Source organism: Colius striatus, chromosome Z, assembly GCF_028858725.1.
Source record: "Colius striatus isolate bColStr4 chromosome Z, bColStr4.1.hap1, whole genome shotgun sequence".
In the NCBI taxonomy this organism is placed as follows: Eukaryota; Metazoa; Chordata; class Aves; order Coliiformes; family Coliidae; genus Colius; species Colius striatus.
The window spans coordinates 37,102,842-37,125,859 of record NC_084790.1 but is presented as its reverse complement, the minus strand read 5'-3'; the positions used below and the strand labels follow the sequence as shown (position 1 = coordinate 37,125,859).

Sequence of the window (23,018 nt, the reverse complement as noted above, 5' to 3'; positions counted from 1 at the left end):
AGAACCTCCCTCAACCTACTGGCCACTCTCTTCCTGATGCACCACAGGTTGCCATTTGCCTTCTTGGCCACAAGGGCACATTGCTGGCTCACGTTTAATTTATTTTTAACCACGACTTCCAGGTCCCTCTCCCAGAGCTGCTCTCCAGCAGGTAAATCCCCAGCCTGTACTGGTGCATAGGGTTGTTCCTTTCCAGATGCAGGACTCTGCACTTGTCCTTGGTGAACCTCATGCGGTTCCTCTCTGCCCAACCCTCAAGCCAGTCGAGATCCTGCTGCACAGTCTTCTGGGGAATCAGCCAGTCCTCCCAGTTTGGTGTCATCAGCCAGCTTGCGGAGGCTCTACCCTACCCCCTCATCCAGGTCATTGATGTAGATGTTGAATAAGACTGGCCCCAGAACCAACCCCTGTGGAACCCCACTGGCCACAGGCCTCCAACTTGATTCTCTGCTGTGGATCACAGCCCTCTGGGTTTTGTCGTTCAGCCAATTCTTGATCCACCTCACCATCCACTCATCCAAGCTGCCTGAGCTTTCTGATGAGGATGTTATACGAGAGGATGTTAAAAGCCTTGCTGAAATCAAGGTAGATGCCATACGCTGCTCTCCCCTCATCTAGCCAGCCAGTTATCCCCTCATAGAAGGTTATCAGATTGGTCAAACAGGATTTGCCCTTGGTGAAGTCTCTGTTGATTCACCCTGATAACTGTCTTTTCCTTATGAATTTCTATGGTGGAAACAGCATGTGTATCCAAAAGGTTATCTACCTACTTTATCTGTTTATTTAGTTTAATATATGTCACCTTTGAATATGTCATTGGCAATCATTGGTATAGAACTATTCTCATCCTTATATATATGCTTAAAATTTGCCAAGCTTTCTTTCTTCATTTTTTTTCAGTAGGGAATGGGAGTGAGATCTGTAAAAAATAAAAGATAAGTGAGTTTTGGAAAAAGTCAACCTCATGATTTCAATGTAGAAGATCATCAGGAAATTAATTTACTTTGACTTAGAATAATAGCATGTACGTTTAAGATACAGTTCTTTTTTATTAGGTTTAATCCGAGTATTAGGTTTCTTTGTAAATGAGGCCTTCCTCACATGAGCAACAACTCTTTTTGCAAGTAATGTTGCGGAAATAAGTGTAACAGCACAGTGTGAGTTTTATATTCACTGTCCTATGGAAGGGAAAAAAAAAATCTATTTTTTTTTTCTAAGTTGCTGTGGATGATGAAATGTGCTGTGATGAAATGTGGTTTCTTACAGATTTGCATTCTTTGACTTGTAAGAACTTTCAGTCCATAAATTTCAAACTCTTTCCTTTTTTCCCTAAGCTGTGCCGACTACACCTTCACAAGGTGTAACAAGTACACTTGATCTACAGCTGTGCATATGGGAAATGTCTGTTTTGCCATTGATAGAGGGAGTTTGTATTCGTTCATCTCTGAAAGCTTCTGTCTCCTTGAAATGCCAGTTTAGCTTTCTTACCTACTATGTCAGCTGATTTTTTTCATAGACATACAAAAATGTAATTATAGTTGAGCCCTTCAACATTCTATTAATTGGCTTGAAGCTGGTCAAAAGGTTAAAAGGTATTCATCACATAGATAATTCAGGCTTGTAAAAAAAAAAGTTATATAAAAGAACTGCGTGTATTCAGATACATCAATAGGAGCCACATTAGAATATTAGCTACCAAAATAACCAATTTAATTAGGAAGTAGATTAAATAACTTTAGATCTTCTTTGGAAAATTCTTTTATATAAAGAGTTTACACTTTAAAACAATGGACTTGCAATTTGTTATTGAAATTATCTCTTTCTAGATTTAGAGGTTGTTAGTTTATTCTTTCCCAAATTATTCCTGTATGAAAAACAGTACTAAAAATGGTAAATACTCTTTTATAGAAGTTTGAATCTTGTGAGTGTACTTGGGACCAGCAGAGGGCTTTAGAAAAGCAATAAAACACCCTTCTAGAAACATTAACAGAGAATTTGAAAGTGAGTTTCATATTTAGGTTAATGTAGGGGTGAAAAAGACACATTTACATTTTTAAAGATAGAGCGTGGTTGTCATTACATTGTAATTAGTATTAGATTATAAAGGAGTTTTTCAGAAATTATTAATTCCATTATGCAAAACTGAGAAGAGAGTAGAACTTGTTTACCATGTTGGAGAAGTGCTTTATATTGACACATGTACTTTATATTGGCTAACTGTTGAGACAGACAAATAACCAGCTAAAGTCACTTCAGTTGTGTTTTACATGAAACTGTGATATCTCAGTGGCTGTAATGGGAATGCGAGAGATTTTAATCAGTCCTGATATATATGTATATATGTATGATATATGTATGCAGAAGAATATGAATACAAAATGATAATTTGTCTAACTGTAAAAGTAAAATGGCATTCTAAATAAGATTTAAGGGGTAGGTTAGGTGGAAGAATGGTAAGTTCGGTTTTAAAATCTACATTTTACACTTAATTTCTTTCATTTGGCTTTGTATAAAGGTCATATATCTGCTTTTTAACTCTTTACTATGAATGCTTGTATCAAAAAAGTTCTAAATGGAATCTTAGTGTAAATCAAAAGTGCTTATTTAGCTAGAAGACGTGTACATAGATTTGTGTACATGTTCTAAGACTGATTGTGCTTTGGAGTATTGCCTATATAGTAGCCTAACAGCAGACTGAATTGCAAAGATTTTTATGTAAACAAATAGTTTTCTGATATGTTTCCAGTATGATTTTTTTGTCCAGTCCATTTTATAAGAATATGTACTAATTTGAGTCTTTATTTTGTCAAATATTCATGTTCATAATGTTCATTTTTTATCATTGTCACTTTAGGATGGGGATCCTTCAATAAGGAATGCTGCGTCTTTTTCTTTGAGGTCACCACAGTCAGTCTGCTCTCCAGCTGGAAGTGATGGAACCCTTAAAGGTAGTTTAACAGTCATATATATGTATTTTTCACAGTTTTGTATGACAGAGAGTTTAAAGAAGTATTTAGTTATTCCCTCTGACTTCTGTATTCAAATAATGCTAGAGAATGTGTTGTTATTTTGAGCCCTGATCCAGAAGAAATTTCTGGAGGTTTGAAGATTGACTAATCATCCTTCAAATCAAAGCTTCAATTCAGGGAGGACAGAAGGATTTAAAATCCTTTTCAATGTGAGTATTAAGTAATTTGTAAAAATAGTTTCAGTTACTCTAAATAAAAAAAAAATAGTTTAAAGGCAATGAGTATTGAGCTCGTAACCAGCTCAAAAGTGTTTGAATATATAATTGTGTTAATTGCAATCATGAAATTTTAAGAATAAGAAGTTAAAAGTAGTTCAGTGAGCTCAGTACATATAGCATAAATGAAGCCTGAAAGCTGTAGCTGTGGAGAAGGAACAGAATGAACTGTCAGTAAGTTGAGAGGGGACAGAAAAAATCTGATCAAAATAATTCTTTATGCTAAATTCTGGGATGCATACTGCTGTTTTTAATATTATCCTTAAGAAGCAATGACTGAGATACATGAGACTTAACAAAGTAGAGATTTGGACAAATTCTTGCTAATTTACTTTTTCAGTGCTTAAATATTTACGTGGCAATAGTAGAAGGATGTAGCAGTGCTTTCTTCTTTTTACGCCCAGAACTAAATTAAGTCTTTCTGGATGGTCGGGTTAGGTGGAGAGAGAGAGAGCAAGAGATGGGAAAGATTTTAGGGAATGTGAAGGTATTGGCTTTGTGAAGCCTGGGTAAGAGACATCTTCAGCTAAGGTGGAACTTAGAGTAACCTTTTTGTACCTATGAGGATATTACCAAGAAACCTTGAGTCAGTCTTTCCAGTGTTGTGGAGGAAGGATCAGATAAAATAAATTTAAACTGAAGTGGGAGATTCTATAACTAGGTCTAAGGGAAAAACCTTTTCATTATCAAGATAGATGAGCTCAGAGAATCTGTCAGTTTTCTAGCTGGATAAAACCTCTCCATAATGTGGCCCTGCTCACCCTGCTCTGAGCATGAATAAGTGGATGAATTCAAGATCTCTTGAGGTTGCTTCTTAATTGAATTGTCTTATGATCCTGTGACTGCAAAATGATCCTTGCGGTTCATCTTCTGTAGGTATATACTGTGTTAAACAGTGATAGATGAAATACAACTCAAGTGTCAAGTGGGATATATATGTATACCATGCCAACAGTATCGGTGTTTCAGGAGGTCTTGTGCTAGAGGACTTATAAGACCTATGCAAAAGATGGAGAATAAGTGTGGTTGTTTTTCTCTCTGTCAAGCTGAGCACTTCAACAACATGATTACATGATTACCACTCAGCTAGAAGAATATTTGAATATTTGTTAAAGTTGCCAATGTTTCGGTTAGCTGTCTGAGAACCCATTTTGAAGGGATATTCTTTCAGATTATTTCTGAAAAAAATCCATTTGTATAGTTCAGATTGAAATGTTTTAGCATTAAAGGGTCTGAAAAAGTGCAGGAAGAGTGTTTTGACTTATTTAACTGTGTGTTAGCTTTACTTTTCTCATTGTTAAAGCACACAACTGAAATACTGTTACTAATGGTGCTACCATTTTGCCACCTTAAAGAGGTTAATGGACCCTAATTGAAAGAACCAATGCTTAGTGCTGCAATAATCTTGGCAGACATTTACTGCCTCTAATACCTATATACTGCCTCTAATATAAATACTTGGAAATACAGGGAAGAGGTGTGGATAATTACAGTGTTATTTAGAACATGGGATCACCAACAGTGAGCTTTTGGCCTATGATTTGGAGTGAAAGTTGTGCTGATAAGTTTTCCAGTGATAAGCAACAAGAATTTGTGTTGAGGTTTTTGTTGCTACTCTCATTAGCCCTTGAAAGTTTTGTTAACAGGTTGCAACCTTTGATAAAGAAAGTTAGAAAAACACTTAATTGCTTGTTTGGGAAGACAAAAAGAATGGCACTAGACAATATCAATGCAGAGAGAGATCTCAAGAAGAGTGTTATGTTATCTAAGCTTTGTTCTGTAACATAGAAATTTGAGGCAATTACTAAATGTATGGGTACAGACTGCATTTCTTACTTTTGACATGGAAGTAGCAAGGATTTCTGGAGACTTAAGAGAGTTATTGTCCAATCTTGAATTAGTTTAAGACTAAAGATAGCTGTCTGATTGACAGAGTAAGGATGAGATTTTGTTTGCAACTCAGGAAAATATTTGAGAGATAGCAGAAATTACATTTAATTTGGCTAGTTGTTCACTTAGTGAAGTAAAATTTCTCAGTTACAGAAATCTTTTATTCACTTCTACTCCAGTAAAGGTACCAGAACAGCTGAATTTCCATCCAGAAGTTCCAGACTGGTCTTCATCTTTTCTTTTTAATGTAAATTATATCTTTTTTACTTAACAAACAGAATAATGATTCTACTTTCACATTATCATCTATTAATGTATCTACTTTCTTCAAAAAATAGTTTCTATTAATTAATCTGTGACAAATTAATATGGAGTCCTTCCCTTTTACTAATCTCATAAAATATTCTTTGGTTTCCATTACTGAAGATTGGTTACTCATCCAAAACCTTTATCCATTTGTTCTGCTTTCACACTACCCTGGGACCTCAGAAAAGTGTGTGGATTATTTGGTTTTCTTTTTCTGGGGGATGTGGACTGGAGTGTTAGTTTTGCTGTGGGTTGGCCTTTTTTTTAAGACAGCTTCTAAAGATCTGTGTAAAACCTTCCACAGTGTTTTTAGACCATTGCTTTCCAAAGAGAAGAGTTGATAAAATTTACAGTCCTGTTTCCCGTTCCCAGACTCCTGGGAAAACAGCTGTAAGGACTAGCAAGAACTCTTGTGAAATTATGTAATTTTGCACTCTTTTACAGAAATAAGTTGTGTTCCATACATAAATTTTTAAAGGATATTTGACTATTTTCAGAATAATTTGGAAAGATTACTTTTATTTCCTTAAGAATTTATGGTAGTTCTCCAGAGAGATTCCTTTGTGTTTGGTGTCTGAAAGTATAATCGGTAGCAAAAAAAACTAGAAGTCTTCACAAATCTGTAGTACAGACTTCAGTGCTCTCAAAAACACTTGTTAAGAAAAAATAATCATCTCTCTCTTCTTCAAAAGAAAAGTGGAAGAAATTTATTCAAAGATTTTTTTCTGACAGGGCCAAAGAAACATTCATTGTTGTTTCTCTCTTCAAGTCTTAATTTTTTATGCAAAAATGCTTCTGTAGTTCTAAGCTAGAACAGTCAAAGCTGAATTTTTCATGAGGAATTTGAAGCTCTGAAGTAAGTGGTGGGCCATTTCCCTGAAAATTGTTGAAAGAATATGTGGAAAGTGAATACGATCTGTTTCTAAAAAAATCCCAAATTTATGTTCTTTGTCTCCCATGTGCTGTCCCTTTAAGTTTAAATTTTGCTTTAGGTTATACTCTTTGAAAATGCATGTCAAAATGGTCTGTTAGGCAAAATAACTAATAATTTCTTTATATTCATTATAAAATCTGATAAGATTTCCAGAGGCAGATTCTGACATTTTTGAAAATACAGCAGGAAAGGACTTGGGAACTTCCCATCTTCTTACCGTTGTGTTAGATGAGCTGTACTAATATCTCTGCCAATAATTTCTGTGGGGTTTTTTTGTTGTTATCTGTAAGGGAGTTTCCTTACTTTTGCTCTGCAACCTGTTCAAATTCTTGGTGCCAGAAAGTTTTTCTCTTAAAATGCTTAGCCCAAATAATTTTTGTTGCACTTAGGCATGATACTTCTTGACTTCTTTCCAGTGGCAAGGAAAAACAATTCCTGTCTTTTTCTGTGGACATCATTATTGTCTTGTCTTGTGCTAATCTAATATTCTACAGACTGAACAGCACATTTTCTGTCATCATTACATCATAATTTCTGAGTTTCCAGTTGTCTTGGTTTTTATCTGAATTCTAAGTATTTTGCATTTGTCTTGATGTTGTACTGTTGTTAGGTCCTAGTAGATGCAACTCTATTTGTATACTTTGAAGGATGAGTAGTCAGAAGAGTGCTGCAGATGTATGATACTTTGTGTGATACTACTGTTACCTATGAGAGTATGGCTGTTCTTTGCTGCTTAGTTTCATACTGCAAGGTGTTTTCAAAATATTGCTGCTTTCTGTAGAGTTCATCTGTCTTCCTCACATGTTGTTGCAGTTTTGTTTCTCAGATGAATAAAAACTTTGTGCTTCTCAACACTGAATTTCTTTTGTTTCAAGAGGTTATTCAGTCAAGAAAATGGTAATTTTAGAATTTGTTTTTTGAGAGCAATTGTGGATCTCTCCCTCAAAGGCTCAACACCAAAAGCTGTTGTAATCTTACATTAATAGAATACTCTAATCATATTACATGGGAAGTTACTAATGATAAATATTTCAAACTGCTGTTCTTAAAATATTTATCTAGAAAGTTGCACTTGTTCACTGATAATCTCATCATCCATTTTTACCAAGAACAATTGTTAGTCCATGAACACGAGTTTGCAATAGTTTATACTGCAATCTTACAATATTTTTATCTAAATCATACTTCCTTAGCTTATTAGTGAAATTGTTATAAGAAGCTATATAGAAAGTCATACTATAGTCCAGATATGGCACACATTTCTCAACCCACAAGACATACTACTTTTTATAGAATAAAATTGCTGTGGTTCCTTTATCCTTTTTCAGCTTCTGCCTTTAGGAATTTATTTACAATGTAATTACTCAGATGTGAAGTCTAATAATGCACGTGTAGCACATGTGCATTCCTTGAAGCCATCTTTCCAAAGACTTTTCCAGTAAAGAGTCTGGAATGCTGTGTCCAGGTTTCTACAACAACTTGGTTCCTACTTCAGTAGTGTTCCTAGAGTCTCAAGTATCACTTTGCTTTGCATTTAGAGAGGCATAGCACTTGAGTATTCCGGAAGTTTCTCTTCAATGTACTGTGAAGCAAATAGTAGACATTTGTCTTCATTTGTTCACTTATAGTTTTTTCTAGCTTTCATGCGTGGGGAACAATACTTCTGGAAAAAGAGGGTATAGAATGTGTGAAAGACCTCCTGACAATGTCTGGGAGCCTTTACCTGCAAGACTTAAAGGAATAAGAAGATACTGTTTTGAGTGATTCTTGGGAAGTTTTTGTCCACTGGAAAGCTAATAATTCTTTAAAATTCTGTAAAATATGTGAATTCTAAGTTCCTGGTAACCTTAATAATTGTTTTTAAAACATGTCGATCACAACAAAGTGTGGACAGTTGTGGACAAAGAGTATGGACGTCAGCTTTGAAATGCAAATGATCTTTTCTCTGAAGATACTTGGAGATGATAGAGAAAGTATCATGAATGATTAAATAGGATGAGTACTGTGGTGTGATTTGGAAGTGTGCAGACAAAACCATGAGACAGAGATATCAGTGATGTGTGCAGTTCCCTGGACAGACATTTGTTTGCTACTCAAGTTACTGATGCACAATCAGCAAGTGTCAACGAGGCTAAACAAAAAAGAAGTGAATTTGAAACTTTAGATGTTTAAGAGTGCTAAGTCACATTGACAGCACAATACATGTTAATGGTTGCTTGCATGATGAAGAATTTTATATTAATCAAGAGTAACCGGAAAAAAGCATTTACAAATTGTCACAACAGTTGATAAAACTTCTTCCTTACTGAGTGCCATCTACCACTAGGAATCTGTGGGAAAACTCTAATGTAGGTAACCAATCTTAGTGTTGTCATGGATGGTCAGGATGACTCTTACTGAAAGTAAGACTGTAGAGGAATTGTCAATGAACGTATTTGTTTTCTGCAGAGGCCTTATTGCCTATTGATGTTGCCTGTTTCTCAGCTACATTTGGTGTTCTCTTGCTGATCATCAGTGTTTACTCTTCAGTAGTGATACAGTGACTTTCCCAAATCAGTGCAGGATCTCTTTTTATCTCACCAGTTTAAAATATTCCTGCCATATAAAAAGAAATTATACTACGTTCTTTTACTCATACTATGGAAGATCCTGAATTACTGCATATCCCTAGATTTAGACACAAAAGCGGCCTTCTCTGTTCTAAAAGAATGTTCTGAAATTCAATCTGTTCCCAACGATCACTTCTGAAGATCATTATATGATATATCACATTAACAGCATTTTGTAGAATAAACCTTCTCAACTTTGAAGTCTTGGCTGGTTCAGCAAACAGAACAGCAAACCGTCTGTGTATTTTTCTATAAAGACGTTTCTACTGTTATCATCAAGTCTTGTAAGAGCTTTGTTCTCAGGTGTATAGTGGCTCAAGCCTTTTCTCATAAGTAGTATTCCAGACTGACTCAAATAGTAATGAGCAGAGCTCCATCTAAGGGGTAATGTTTTGTCTGAAGTCTAAGCATCCAACCAATGTGATACAGGTTCAAAATTGCTCATTGTCTGTGGTAGAGTGAAACTGTTCCAGAACAATTCATCTTTTTCAATTTCTTTTCATCTCAATCCATAGGCATTTTAGCTTCTAAGCCTCCTTATTGCCAGAGGCTTAGCCATCATTAGACATCTCAGAAATATATGAAGTTATTGGTAAGACATGTACTCATAAGATGCAGCTTTTATAGGCCTTACTATCAATATCTGTCAGGAATTTACTTCAGGAAGAAGATACTATCAAATACTTATTTACAATGTTGCCTAGGAAAGAGAAAACTTGCTTTCATTTCTTCATTTACTGGATTTTAAGTATATTCGATGGAATGCACTGAAATCCTTCTGAACTCTTCAAGTCTAAACCAAAGATTGAAAGAACCACGTTATCCATTGCTGCAGTGTTATTTTTCAGTGTGACAAGTAACAAATTAATATCAAAACAGAATGATCTTGTCATCTTTACTTAAAAGTTCAGGACAAGAGAGAAGAAAATCTGTGTCCGTTATTCAAAGCGTAACTTTGAAAAACAGTACATGTTTCATTGTTCTAATTTCAGACGTAACCATTTAAGAGATAAGAGTAAGATATCAGTAAGATCTCTTTGAAAAGTTTTCAGCTGCTACCAATACTAGTAGAACTAAAAATGCAGCTTGTATTTCCTCAGTGGTAGTGATTACCATAAAAGGAATCGGTAGTTAAAGATTTCTGCTATGCATTACAGTAATACAATCTCTTAAATTACCAGAAGAGATAGTAATTGAGGTGATGGGAGTATCACCAGAATAGAAATTCATAATGAAAGGCAAGTGAGAGATGTTCATAGGGTGTAGCCAGGGCTTCAGTACTGGTGGTTGAGTGTGGTGTCTTGTTTGAGGAGGGGAAGTGGAAAAGTAGAAAGACAATGAAAATCAGAATAAGTCAAATGGGGCTTCTCAACATTATAGGTGTTATTGGCAGATGTAGAGTTGTTGCTGATGGTCAGAATGTACTAGTGAGGGAAAAGTAAGTGTAGCAGTCTGGGCAAAGAAGTCATCAGCGGAGTTGTGCTTCAAGTGCCTGAAAGGGTCCTACAGGAAAGGGGGAGAGGGACTTTTTACAAGGGCCTGTAGTGATAGGACAAGGGATGATGGCTTTATACTGGAAGAGGGTAGATTTACATTAGCTATTAGGAAGTTCTTTACTGAGAGTGTGGTGAGGTGCTGGAAGAAGTTGTCCAGAGAGGCAGTGGATGCCCCATCCCTGGAGGTGTTCAAGGCCAGGCAGGATGGGAATTTGAGCAATCTGGTGTAGTCGAAAACCCATGGCAGAGGGGTTGGAACTGAATGATCTTTTCAGATCCCTTCCAGCTCAAACCATTCTGTGATTCTATTATTCATGTGACTTGAAGCTTGGCTAGAGGTATCCATTTTTTTTTTTTTCCATCTGCAGGTCAGTTCCTTGCTTAGTGATTCTTAATATTTCTTTAAAATATCCAGTAGAAATTTAAGCTGCAGAATAAAGCTGCTTTGTTGTTTAGTGGTGTTTCTTGAATGAAGCACATAGAGACCTATATTCCAACTAGCTTTTGATTGTTGTTAGAAGTTCTGACCTATAATAACCTGAACCAGAATGACAGAATCTCAGTCACTGCTTTCTGAAAATCAGCATTCCCCAGTGGATAAATGGAATCTGATAAATGTTTGCTTTAACAAGAGACTGGTGCTTTTGGTCCAGCCAATACACTTCCTCCCCCACCTTTTAAAGCCAAAATTATAGCTCAAAGTTATAACTGGGACAGGTTGAAAAGCCTCCCAGTTTTTCAGAGCTTTTTTTCTGGGCTAACAGTTACAGGGAGGTGGTTTAATTTGAGGAACAAAAAAATTTCGTGTGATTCATTGGAGATGTTTTTACATTAAAAATGTCCTCTTTTAAAAATTTCTCTAGCACTCATCACATGCTTTGAGTTTATTTATAAGTTAAAATTAATAAAATTGGAAAAAAAGGTGGGGCAGATAAGGCAGGGAATGGTAGAAAAATATCTTGGTAAAACAATTAGTATTTTCTAGGTAATAATAAGTGGGGGAGATTGAAATGTGTTTAAATTTTTTTTTTTAAAGTTGAAAATGACTGTCAGAATCAAAGTTGAGGAGATAGTGTGTATACTGGGAGTTTTGTTTTTGTTTCATTTAAATGTATGTGGCTGAAATAGCTAATGCCTACACACTGATCATTAAGTCTTCATCACTAGACCTTATTAAGAATCTTTTTAATCTTTCCTTTTTCTGTAGTCAACTTGCTTTCACTGACCATTTTCTAGTAGTTGATATTCTGAACCTGTGGGTACTACTTTTATTTATTCTTTTTTGGTGGTGGGGTTTTTTTTCCATCCTCTCTGAAATGATCCCTTCTGTACCTGCAGTGGATTGCTAAAATGCCTGAGAAACACACTGCAACTGTCAGGATTACATCTTGATCTAGGAATGATGTGCTTCCTACCAACCTTATTTAGACCTTTTGTGAACACAGATATATGTAGAAATACACATTAAAATTATGTAGGTTTTATTTGGTGTGTTTTTATATAAACATGAAACAACATAACTGTTCAGTTTTTCTGAATTATTATTCTAGGATCAAGACAACCTTTAATCCAACAATCTCAGCCTCCACCTTATTCATCACCTAGAGATGTTCCCCCAGACATATTGTTAGATTCTCCAGAAAGAAAGCAAAAGAAACAAAAGAAAATGAAGTTAGGCAAAGATGAAAAAGACCAGACTGAAAAAGCTGCAATGTATGATATCATTAGTTCTCCTTCCAAGGACTCCACTAAGCTTACATTAAGACTCTCTCGTGTGAGATCTTCGGATATGGACCAGCAGGATGATATGCTTTCTGGTTTGGAAAACAGCAGTGTGTCAGAGGGTGATATTCCTTTTAATGTGCAGTACCCAGGACAGACTTCTAAAACACCCGTTACTCCACAGGATGTTAACCGCCCACTAAATGCTGCTCAGTGTTTGCCGCAGCACGAACAAACAGCTTTCCTTCAGGCACAACAAGTGCCTGTTTTACAACAGAACACTTCAGTTGCTGCAAAACAACCTCAGACTCCTGTGGTACAGACACTGCAACAGGTTTCGCAACAAGGAACTATAACGTCATATGATGAAGTAGAATTGGATGCATTGGCTGAAATTGAGCGGATAGAACGTGAATCAGCTATTGAAAGGGAGCGATTTTCAAAAGAAGTGCAAGATAAAGGTAAAAGGAGTGTGTGTGTATACACTATATATATTATATCTATATATATATGCGTATAAACCCCATATATATATATATAAAAAACTTTTTGTCAATGTCACATGGTTCAATTTTGTGTACTCAGTGTAGGTTCTTCTGTGACATTCATCTTCATTCCCCTCCAACAACAAACTATAATCTCTTGTATGTGTGTATTTTTAATATCCAGTGTTCTTTATTTAGGGTGTTAATGGATGGAAAGTGAGTTCCTATGTTTCAGAATTCTTTTTAAGCTACTCTGATTTTGAACCAAGAGACTGAATGAAGTACAATTCATGTTGTTTATGGTTTCTAAAATCCCATCAGTACCGTAAGTCAAAATTTGTAATAAAATTTGGAGTGGAATTATTAACTACCCATGTTGCCTATTTTAGGAAAATTACCCATTTCTATTAATATCTTCATTTGAGCCTAATGTGAAGGAGGTACTAGATTAAAATCACATCTGTACTTTTAAAGGCAGTGTAATGATAGGGTAATATATATTGCTATATTGCCTCCAATGTTTTTTCAACTGGGTATTCATTGTTATGTAAACATTACAAGTTTTAAAGAACTGCTATCTGCTAGAACCAGATTAGCCTCTGAAGTGTTTTCTCTTTACTTCAGTAGCTGTACTGGTTGTCTTAACTGATTTCATTGAATCTGTCCTCTTTGATTTTTTAAAATTTTTGTGGTTTTTTTCTGTTTTTAACTGCTTTGAAGGTCTTAGGCTTCAAAAATCTCAAAAGTAGATGCAAAATGTACATGTGAACCCTGAAAATAAGATGTTTCATATAAATTAGATTACTGAAAGGTTAGCATAAGTATTTTTCAGAAGTTTTGTCTGCACTGTATTTAACTTCTGAGAAAATCTTTTATCGTATGATGCTAATGTATCAGATACTCTCAAGAAAAATCTTGCAGAGTGATAAATGTTGCAAATTCTGAATTTGGACATTCATAGGTGGAAATGGTTAATTTCAAACGTACTTCCATGGATTCAACAGAATTTAAATACAATTTGGGACTTTAGCAGACAGCACAGATTTTCCCCCCATTCAAAGCTCTTTTTCCATTTTGAAACATGGTGATATGTGTCATTTCTTTTTGAGAAGCTACTTACTTCATTTATGCAAAAACCTGGCATTTGTACTTTTTGGTACATATACTATAACTCCAGATCACATAATATGAAGAAAGCAGTGTGATTGTAGCAAGTGCTTGGTCTGATTAGAACTGAAATGCATAGTGCTAGCTGGATGCATTGTAGAGAGGACACTGGGCTCAGAATCACGATGTGTCGTGATGTGTCTGCCAAAATACATTAACTACTGCTCTTTACATAGATGAATGAGCTACCTTTAGTTAACTTGGAAAAGAAGTATGTTTGCTTATGTATGCTTTTATATATATATATATATATGCTTATGGATGTTTGCTAAAATAGCAAGCATCCTAGACAACCTAAACAAGATGCAAGCACATGGTAAAATCTTGATGAAAGCATCTTTACTGCTTCTGTAATTGAGGCATGGGATTGCATGTTCTAGTCACACTACGTTGTTGTCTTTTGTAAATTACTTTTAAGTAGAATGGTATGCCCAAGTTTTGATAGAATATCAGTGGTCTCTTCAGTCCTTGTTTTTTTTTTTTTTTTACGCGAAATCTCTGAAGTACTATGCTTTCACTTTAACGCTGAGGCTTTGATTAGATATAACATGTTCTTTCTGGGGCTTGGAACCAGTAGTGTGGTGGAATTCTTTGTTCCAGAAGAGTGGCAGAGGGGTTTTTTTGCAAGGGATTGGGAATGTCTTGCTAAAAATTATGCAACTTCTACACTTGTCTAAGACAATGCTAAGGTGGGTTTTTTTTTGTGCTGAGGTCCTTTTACATTGTTTGGTACAGGTGAAAAATGAGAATTGGAGCCCTTTGGTAATTGCAGTACTTTATAGAATAAATCATTAATTCTAACAAAACTGTTTAAAATATTTGTCTTCCACCAAACAAAGTCTCTCAAAGTGGGAGACAGAGTCTCTGTTTCAGACGTGGAACTAACACAGGGTTTTGCAGAAGTGTTACCTTCTCTGAAAAGCAATGTATCTTTCTGGAACTTGATTGTCGTGCTTTTGCTTTCTGAAAATGGAGTTCTTAACACAAAAAACTGGGAGATTTGACTTAGTATATGTCAGATATGCTGCCTCATATCTGAATGCATTTCTGAGTTCTGTTTTTATAATACTATCCTTTTTATCTGGTTGGGTCTTAGATTAAGTGGATTGTACATGCTTTTCATCATGATAGATAGGTGAGAAGTTTGAAAAACTTGAATTCATCCTTGTCCTCTATGTGGAAGGACAAGAGTCTATCTTCTCATCCTCTTTTCCTATCAAGGAAGTCTATCTATACTGATTAATTTTGCACGTAATTAGTCTGTATCTCTTAATGAAAGGAACAGTTGTAGATTTTGAAGATCAAGGCACTTGGCACCAAAAGTTACATTCTAATACATTTCATTATGGTTACTAGCCTCATAGCAAATAAATAAATCCTTGGAACATGACAGGTCTTCAGTTCTCATTGCGCTCCTTGCAATGGCTTCTATACCTCATCATACAGTTGTCATTCAATACTGGATCATATCTTCTCTTTTGAAAGGATATGTAGTATTACAGATAGATCCAGCTGTTATATATCAAGACTCAGATTAATTGAGTTGGGAAAATAAGCGATTTGGAAGGGCTAATACAGAAAGGCATTATGTTTCCCATAATGACTGTCAACAAATACACCATTCTCTGCTTGCATGCATTTTGCATTTCTTTAGGAAAGCAATGAAGCTTCATGCTCACTTTCTTCTCTTCAAATAGCTGTCAGTAGTCATGTTTTCTGTACTACTTAGTCCTGTTAGATACTATTGAGTCAAATAGAGGTTCATCCATATTCTGAATCGGTTTTGTTCTCTTAAGTGAAGTTATGCTTTGTTCACAGTCTGAAGTTGACTGCTCCAAGGAAGTACAGGAAATTCTAGTGAGTTGTAGAAAATAATGCCTGAGGAATTTCTCAGGAATCTTTTTTTGCCTTTGTTGGGACAGGAAAGTTGAAGGAGAAATTTCATTTTGCTTCTTTGCATTAACTCACACTTTGCCACTGTTTGAATACAAGGTGGGTTATTTTTGTGTATAGTCAAGTAGTTCAAAGCTAGTCAGTCACTTTCAGTCCAAGCCTTTCTTAGAACATTGCATTAAATTCTTCTTCAAGATCTAGACCTGCTGCTGAATTAATTTTCAGGTTCAAGGTTTTTGTCTCAAGGTCTTTCACACTTTTCTGAAAATGCAAATACTGTGAATCAAAAGTGTTTAAGATACTAATGTTAAAGGTAGCTCTGAGTCTTCTATGAAGGGCAAAACGAAAGATAATCTTGAAAATTACTGAAAACAGCAAGTAACCCATCTTTTTTCAGAGACTACTTTTCATATTGCTTTAGTTTATTTTTTCTTCAGGTTTGCTAAATATAGTTTGAGTTCTTCTATACATAGTATGGTGTGTTCAGTGTTAGATTTTAGGCTACTTCAAAGACATTTCTCTATAATATGGCTGTCTTAACAGATAAAGGAGTTATACTTTTCTTGTAAAAGGCACTGTCCACTGGAGTTTGAGAAGAGTAATGAAATCATTAATCACTAACCATTTCATGGGGAGTCTTAATATTTTTTTTTAAACGTTAAAAACATTAGAAATGTTTTTAAACTAGACAAACCTACTAATATCTGTGGTTTTTGCACCTATATATTTTACCTTGGAGTATCCACTTTACCCACTTCTTTGGAATCTTACTCTGGATTCTTTAAATTAGGAAGAAGTGAAGCTGTAATAACTTTATTTTCAATAATTGAATCAGTTAGGGGGCATTTGGATGCCTCCTGTGGGCTATTCTTTTTTTAGTTTGTTCCAAGCCCATAGCAGCAGAGACACACAACCCAAGAGTGTGAATCTGCCGGAGCAAAACTCTCAAAACTACAGTTATAGGTAAGTAACCTTTTACTCTTATCTTTTAAGTTCTTATCCAGCTCGTCTCCCTTTCTCCCCATTACCCATCTTCCCCCAAAGATTCCCCAAAGAGGAAACTGATAGAACACTATTAAGAATTAATAGTTTGTTTACATCTAATTTTTATAGCCAAATAATGAAGTAACAGAATTTATGTAATTATAACCAGTATGTTAACATTCAGTAGCAAGAAATGTTATAGGAGTTTTATTTCTTTGAAAATGGAGCTGCAAGTGCAGTAATTTATTTAGTAATCTTTTAGAAGATTACAGTCAATAATGCTTAGAGAATTAAATGAGATTGTAAAATGAGATTGTGTGTCCAAATAGTAGGACAATATGAGAATTAGGTATCATGTATTTTGTGTATATGAGCTTTCATTAGGTCTCCATTTTATAATGTGTTGTATTGGAACTTGCACCTCATATAGCATTTCCTAAGAAATGCAACACTGCCATATCCAGTTCTTCTAGATGAGAGGGGGAGGGGGGGAGTATGTGTGTGTGTGTTTGTGTTCTTAAAAAAACAACACAGAAGCTTATTTTTGCATGGCATTTACTTTGGTGCCTTTGTGTAGCTTGAAGTGAAATTGCTCCATTAATCCTAGGTTGTACTGTATGTAGGGTAGTGCAGAACCTTGCTCTTGAAAGCAGTTGAAGAAAATAATTAAAATCCATCAGTTTGGTAAAGTCTTTTTTACTGTACTGTAAACTAATATTAGAAAGTTAAATATAACTTGCATATAGCACAGTCTCTGATTGTACCTGGTAGATGGATGACAGGATTTATAATACTACTTTATCCAGTAATGACTATTTTTTCTGGGACAATCATTTGTCCATAAGGGATTTAAATCTTGATAAAGAAGTAGCTTGTAAAATTAATAAACCTTGTTAAGAGTTTAAAACCAACATTTCTACAGGTCATAGTTACTAACAACCTAAGACATCAACCTAAGATGACACAGGCCTTTTTTTATTAACATGCAGTATAAATGTTACTGGATGTAGTTAATTGAAGATGGCTTTGAGTGCAAGGTACTTTGTCAGAATAAAATCGACATCTGCAAGGGAGATTCCAGTCTTTGCTTGTTTAGAAAGGTTGCTGTTTATGCAAACAAATCAAAAATAATTTGGATATGTTAATCTAAAAGTGTTACATAAAATAAGTAGTTTTCATTAAGTCTGCTGTTAGTGTGTTGCATTTCTCCTGTGAAATTAGGTGCTACATCGTGTATTTCAATATAATTGCATTTCAGGTTTTGCTCAGGTATTTTAACAATTGATTTTACAAAACTATAGTTGGTCACAAAACAGTGAAATTAATAAAACCTAGCATTTGTGATGGAAAAATGTATCTTAGAATAACATTGTTTGTAAAAGCAGTATTAAATTTAGGGAGGTTAAGTTACAGCATCCAGTCACTAGAAATGTGTAGACGCTTGATTATACTCTTCTGTAGTTCAGTTCTTGTTATTTTAGAGTGTATGATTTCTTTTGTATTCAGTTGACAGGGAATAACAGATTGCTAGACATCCTTAAGTAGAAAAATTTGTAAGATCGTATTTCATTCTCCAGTTGTGGTGAATATGTTATTGTTACTATTCAAGAAAACAAGCAAAACTTTACCAAAATGAAGATTCTGAACTCTGATACACCCTAAGGCATGTCAGAGACTGCTGTAGTCTTTTTGTGTTTTAGACATCTCTCCTGATGGGCTTTCTTTATTGCAGGGTGACCAGAAGTTTGGTAATGACTTTTAACCTTTTGCTAAAAATTAACAGCTGTTTCTGTTCAGATTCTCAGAAATCTCCTTCCTTGTAACTGTAGCAGCTGGAAGCCCTCTGGTCTCCTCTTTGGAAACTTGGAATTCTTTTCTATAATGCATCTTATACCAGCTTCATAACTACTTTCTTGGTTTCTTCTGTAAGGGAGCAAGTCATGAGAATAAAATTATTTACTTACCTTTTTTTAGTCTCTCCTTCAAGTAGAGTAGCTAGTGTTGTGGGAATCTCATCTACTGGTGACAATAATTCTCTTTGATTGTTCAAGTCTTTGTTTATTGCAATATGGCTTGAGGGGAGAGGTCAGATGAGATGAAACTCCTGTGGTCAGTGATGATCAATGTTCATGAAGATTTAGAAAGATAAGAATAGCTAATTTGCCCTCATTCCACTGATAAGTCATCCATCAGTGCCATTAAAATAATTTTAAACCTTCCCTGTAATCAGATCAGATTAGATCAGATTAGTTTAGATTATTGTGGTCTACAGCACCTTCTTGGTTGCAGAGACAGGGCACTTGGACAAATTAGAAGAAATCTATGAAAAATAACTAAGAAAGGAAAGGAGCTGTCAGTAAACACAGATTCGTTGTTTAGACATACAGTTATGTGTTACCTGTTGAAAGTTCCTAATCTTGACTGTTACCTTACTAACTGACCTTTGTCAGAGTTATCTGTGATGTTAAAAAATGGAAAGTTTGACAATAAGTAATAACTGCTTAGGACTGGTATATTTCGTTTAAATTTATTAATTGCTGATTTAAATAGTTTAAATAAGTGGTATTTCAAATAAGTGGGCATATATACCAGTAATCTCTGAAGAGTGTTAGAGCTTTAAAATATAAACTCATAATTGTTTTGCTTTAAAAAAAGGAAATTTGTACTGGAGTCATCAAAATGTTTTATCTGGAATTGAACATTAGAGGATATAGCTTCCTTGGCATTCTGAAAAGGAGTAAATTCACATTTAACCATCTTGTTTATGACATGTCCCACTGAATCCATTACAAGGTTGTAAATGGGAAAGTAATAATTTGTCTATTGAGTCTTCACAATCATTCAGAAATCTCTTGATTTTAGTCTAACAAACAGTATTAAGAGAGTGGATTGTTATCATTCTGCTTGAATGAAGAGAGTTTCTGAAGAGAGTCCAGTGCAGGGCCACCGAGATGATCAGGGGACTGGAACATCTTTCATATGAGGAATGGCTGCGGAAACTGGGGCTGTTTAGTCTGGAGAAGAGGAAACTGAGGGATGGTCTTATTAACATTTACAAATATCTAAAGGGTGGGTGTCAGGAGGTTGGGACATCCCTTTTTTTTCTATAGTAGCTAGCAACAGGACAAGGGGTAATGGGATGAAGCTGGAACACAAAAAGTTCCACTTAAATATAAGAAAAACCTATTTCACTATGAGGGTGACGGAGCAGTGGCACAGGCTGCCCAGAGGGGTTGTGGAGTCTCCTTCCTTGGAGGTCTTCAAGACCCGCCTGGACACATTCCTATGCAACCTGATCTAGGTGAACCTGCTTCTGCAGGGGATTTGGACTAGATGATCTCTAAAGGTCCCTTCCAACCCCTACCATTCTATGATTCTATGAAGCTTATCGACCATGCACGCAGTCATTATTTAGAATTGTGAATACTTCACAGATGTTTACAAAAGGCCCATTTCTGTTTGCTAGGACAAGGATTTTGAGAATATTTCAGGCCATCATCCTATTATTTGTTGAAAGAGTTTCATCTAAGGACAATCTTCAGGTTTGCAAACAGTAGTAACATTGGAGGCTTCATTACTGATGACACTCTGGCTGCTGCTTTGGAAAGATTTGAGGTTAAATGGAAGAACAGAGATGCTTCTTTAACTAAGTTCACCTCATCCATTTGCTGTCCCTAACACTTGCTCAGCTTCCAGGCATATCGATTTTCACGGTGAATATTCTTCAGATCATTCACCGTTGCAGTAGAAATATATCTGAAGATATCTGTGGTCATTTCGTTGCAATGTTTTTTTGCACAGATGTTCCACAGTACTTAAATAATTTCTAAATCTAAAAGTACTCATCATTTTGACACATAAGTATTTCCAAAGATAAAGACCACATTTTAACATATTAATATTTCTGAAGAGAAAGTCCACAACCTGTCTCCAGGAATACTGTTCATAAGAGGACAAGTTAGAGGTAACCTCTTGGAAATAACGATCATCTTTTTTTCCATTTCAAACTGTGGTTTCTGTAACGTTTTGTTTGTTGCACCACAGTGACTTAATTTAATTGGACAAAACATGTCTAGATTTTTTTTTTAGAATAAGGTAGCTCATGATCTTGCTTTGAGTACCAACGTACTGCCTTTTGCAATGTAAAGACAACATTCATGTGAATTTGCCAAGCCAAAAGAATGTGTCCATAAGAGAATAACTGGGATCAGACTGTGTGCTAAACTGTCATGAATTTGTTTAAGGAATTGAACAAAACACAGACGTATTTTTGGATATATCTACATTCTTGGTGGGGGAAAGGAGCAAACAACATTTCTAAAAAAAATACAAAACCTGCAAGCTTCAATACCTGATCTCTAATATAGTCAGATAGCTCTTTGGTGGCTTACTACATATTTCTTTTGTTATGAAAATAGTTACAAGGGGTGATGCAAAAAGATCCTGATTGCACTTTACTGGTCTCAAGAGCTTTTGAGTTTGGAATTGTGGCAAGCTTTGAATCTAAGTCTACAGGATTTGAAAACATTAGTCTGATATTTTGTCAAAGTCCTAGATCCTGATAATAAAATGAAATTCTACAATCTATGGTATGAAGTGGATGAAGCTTGGATACTGATGCCTTGAGGATGCAAAGTGTACTTGAATACATATTGTAAAAGTTCCTAAGTTAATCAGTTCATCAGAACACTGAAGGGTCTTCAGACTCATGCCAAACTTGCATATATTTGATTGTAAGAGAGAAGGTATGAAGACATCTGTTTTCAGAGGACAATTACTCTTGCCTCAGCTCTCTGATTCTTTATTGATTGTTCTCATATAGTTCAAAGTGAGTTCAAGATTTTATGAAGTCCTTGAAGCCCGATGGTGTATTTCATCTTTCAGATTTCCGTAGCTATCATGGCAATGGAGTTTTTTTCATTATGCCCTACGAAGATAGTGGTACTTACTATGCCCTTTTATGTTCAACCTGATATTTTCATATACTTGGGCCAGCTTTTTTGCTCTAGATCCACAAATCTCAGAGGCAAAACAGTAGTGATCTAATTCTGAGAGTCACCATCAAGATGTACTGGAAACACGAAGAAATCTCTTGAGTAATCTGTAGCTGTCTGGAATCACCTTGCCATTTAGGAAAAGAAAACTTTGAAGGCATCCCTTTCTTCTCAGATAAGATGTATGCCAAGTTGTGATGTGATCATCTACTTACATGTTCTCAACTTAAAATTTGACATTTTGGATGATGAAGAGCAGCAACATTTTGAGGCTGGTCAGTTACAGAAGTTCAAGCAAGAAAATTGGCCCTACTTGAATTGTTTTGTTTGTTTAATCTTGGAGCCTTCAGCATGAGGGCTCTGAAAGGTGAGTTTACAGCTGTTTAAGGCATCACAGCTCCTGGCCATCTGGCTTGCTTCCAGTAGTAGGGGTAACAGAGGGAAATACTTACTGTGCTCTTATCTGACTAGTTCAGCCTGATAGGTTAATACAAACCATCCTCAATACTGCCTTAAGGTGATGCAGTGGACAACGAAATGTTCTTGTGGAAATATGAATGCATGTTCCCTTCTGCTACAGGTGATAACCTCAGTTAAAGGATCAGGGCAAAAAACCAGTAGCAGTAATGTCTTAAAGGCTACTGTTAGATCCACAATGAGAGTTTTAGAGGACTCTTTTAGTGCAGCAGACATTTGTGGGTTTTTCCTGAGAAAACAAGTTTCTTGATTTGTGTTTTCAAATGTAAAGAGTTTTAATTGAGAAATAAAGTAAATATGTGTGTATGTCTGTATATTAGCATATATGTTATGGAGTGTTTTTTAAAATAATTGAATTATAAATATATTAGTCTAGAAGCTTCTACTTCATGACCATTCCTAAGACCTGCCAAGAAGCTCAGTGAGCTCAAACTCCTCATGTGCACAGAGAGAAAAATACTTTTTGTCTTTGCATGAAGGTTTTTTTTTAATCAGTAGTGTAGGGAAATAAACTGTCTTAAGTTCTCATACAAGTCCAGTGGTTGTAGACTAAAATAAAAAATGTCCATGATAGAAAGCTGCGCCTTCAAATTGGCAAATTTATTTTGCTTCACACATCTGTCATAAAGTTGGCAGGTATTTCTATAGGTTTTTGTTGAACTTTGAAAAGTCTGTTATTTGCAGTTGATGAGTTTCGGCATGGAGTTTATTGTATCTCTCTATGCTAATTTCCAGCCATTAAATATTTTACATAATTTTTGAGTTTTAGGAAGTTAAGAAGTGTACAACTAGATTTGAGAATTAAAATGATGTTAAG

At 35.4% G+C, this 23,018-nt stretch overlaps 1 protein-coding gene across 4 annotated transcripts in view; it reads left to right on the top strand.

The window, feature by feature from the left end:
- The window catches only part of NIPBL (NIPBL cohesin loading factor), a 143,923-nt gene that overhangs the window by 61,891 nt on the left and 59,014 nt on the right, over nt 1-23,018 (top strand). For 3 of the 4 annotated variants that reach the window (XM_062017347.1, XM_062017350.1, XM_062017348.1), the window contains exons 8-9: nt 2,855-2,948; nt 12,030-12,662. In XM_062017347.1, the coding sequence (XP_061873331.1) occupies nt 2,855-2,948; nt 12,030-12,662 (727 nt within the window). The remainder of the gene's footprint in view (nt 1-2,854; nt 2,949-12,029; nt 12,663-23,018) is intronic. The other variant, XM_062017349.1, reaches the window with a different exon arrangement.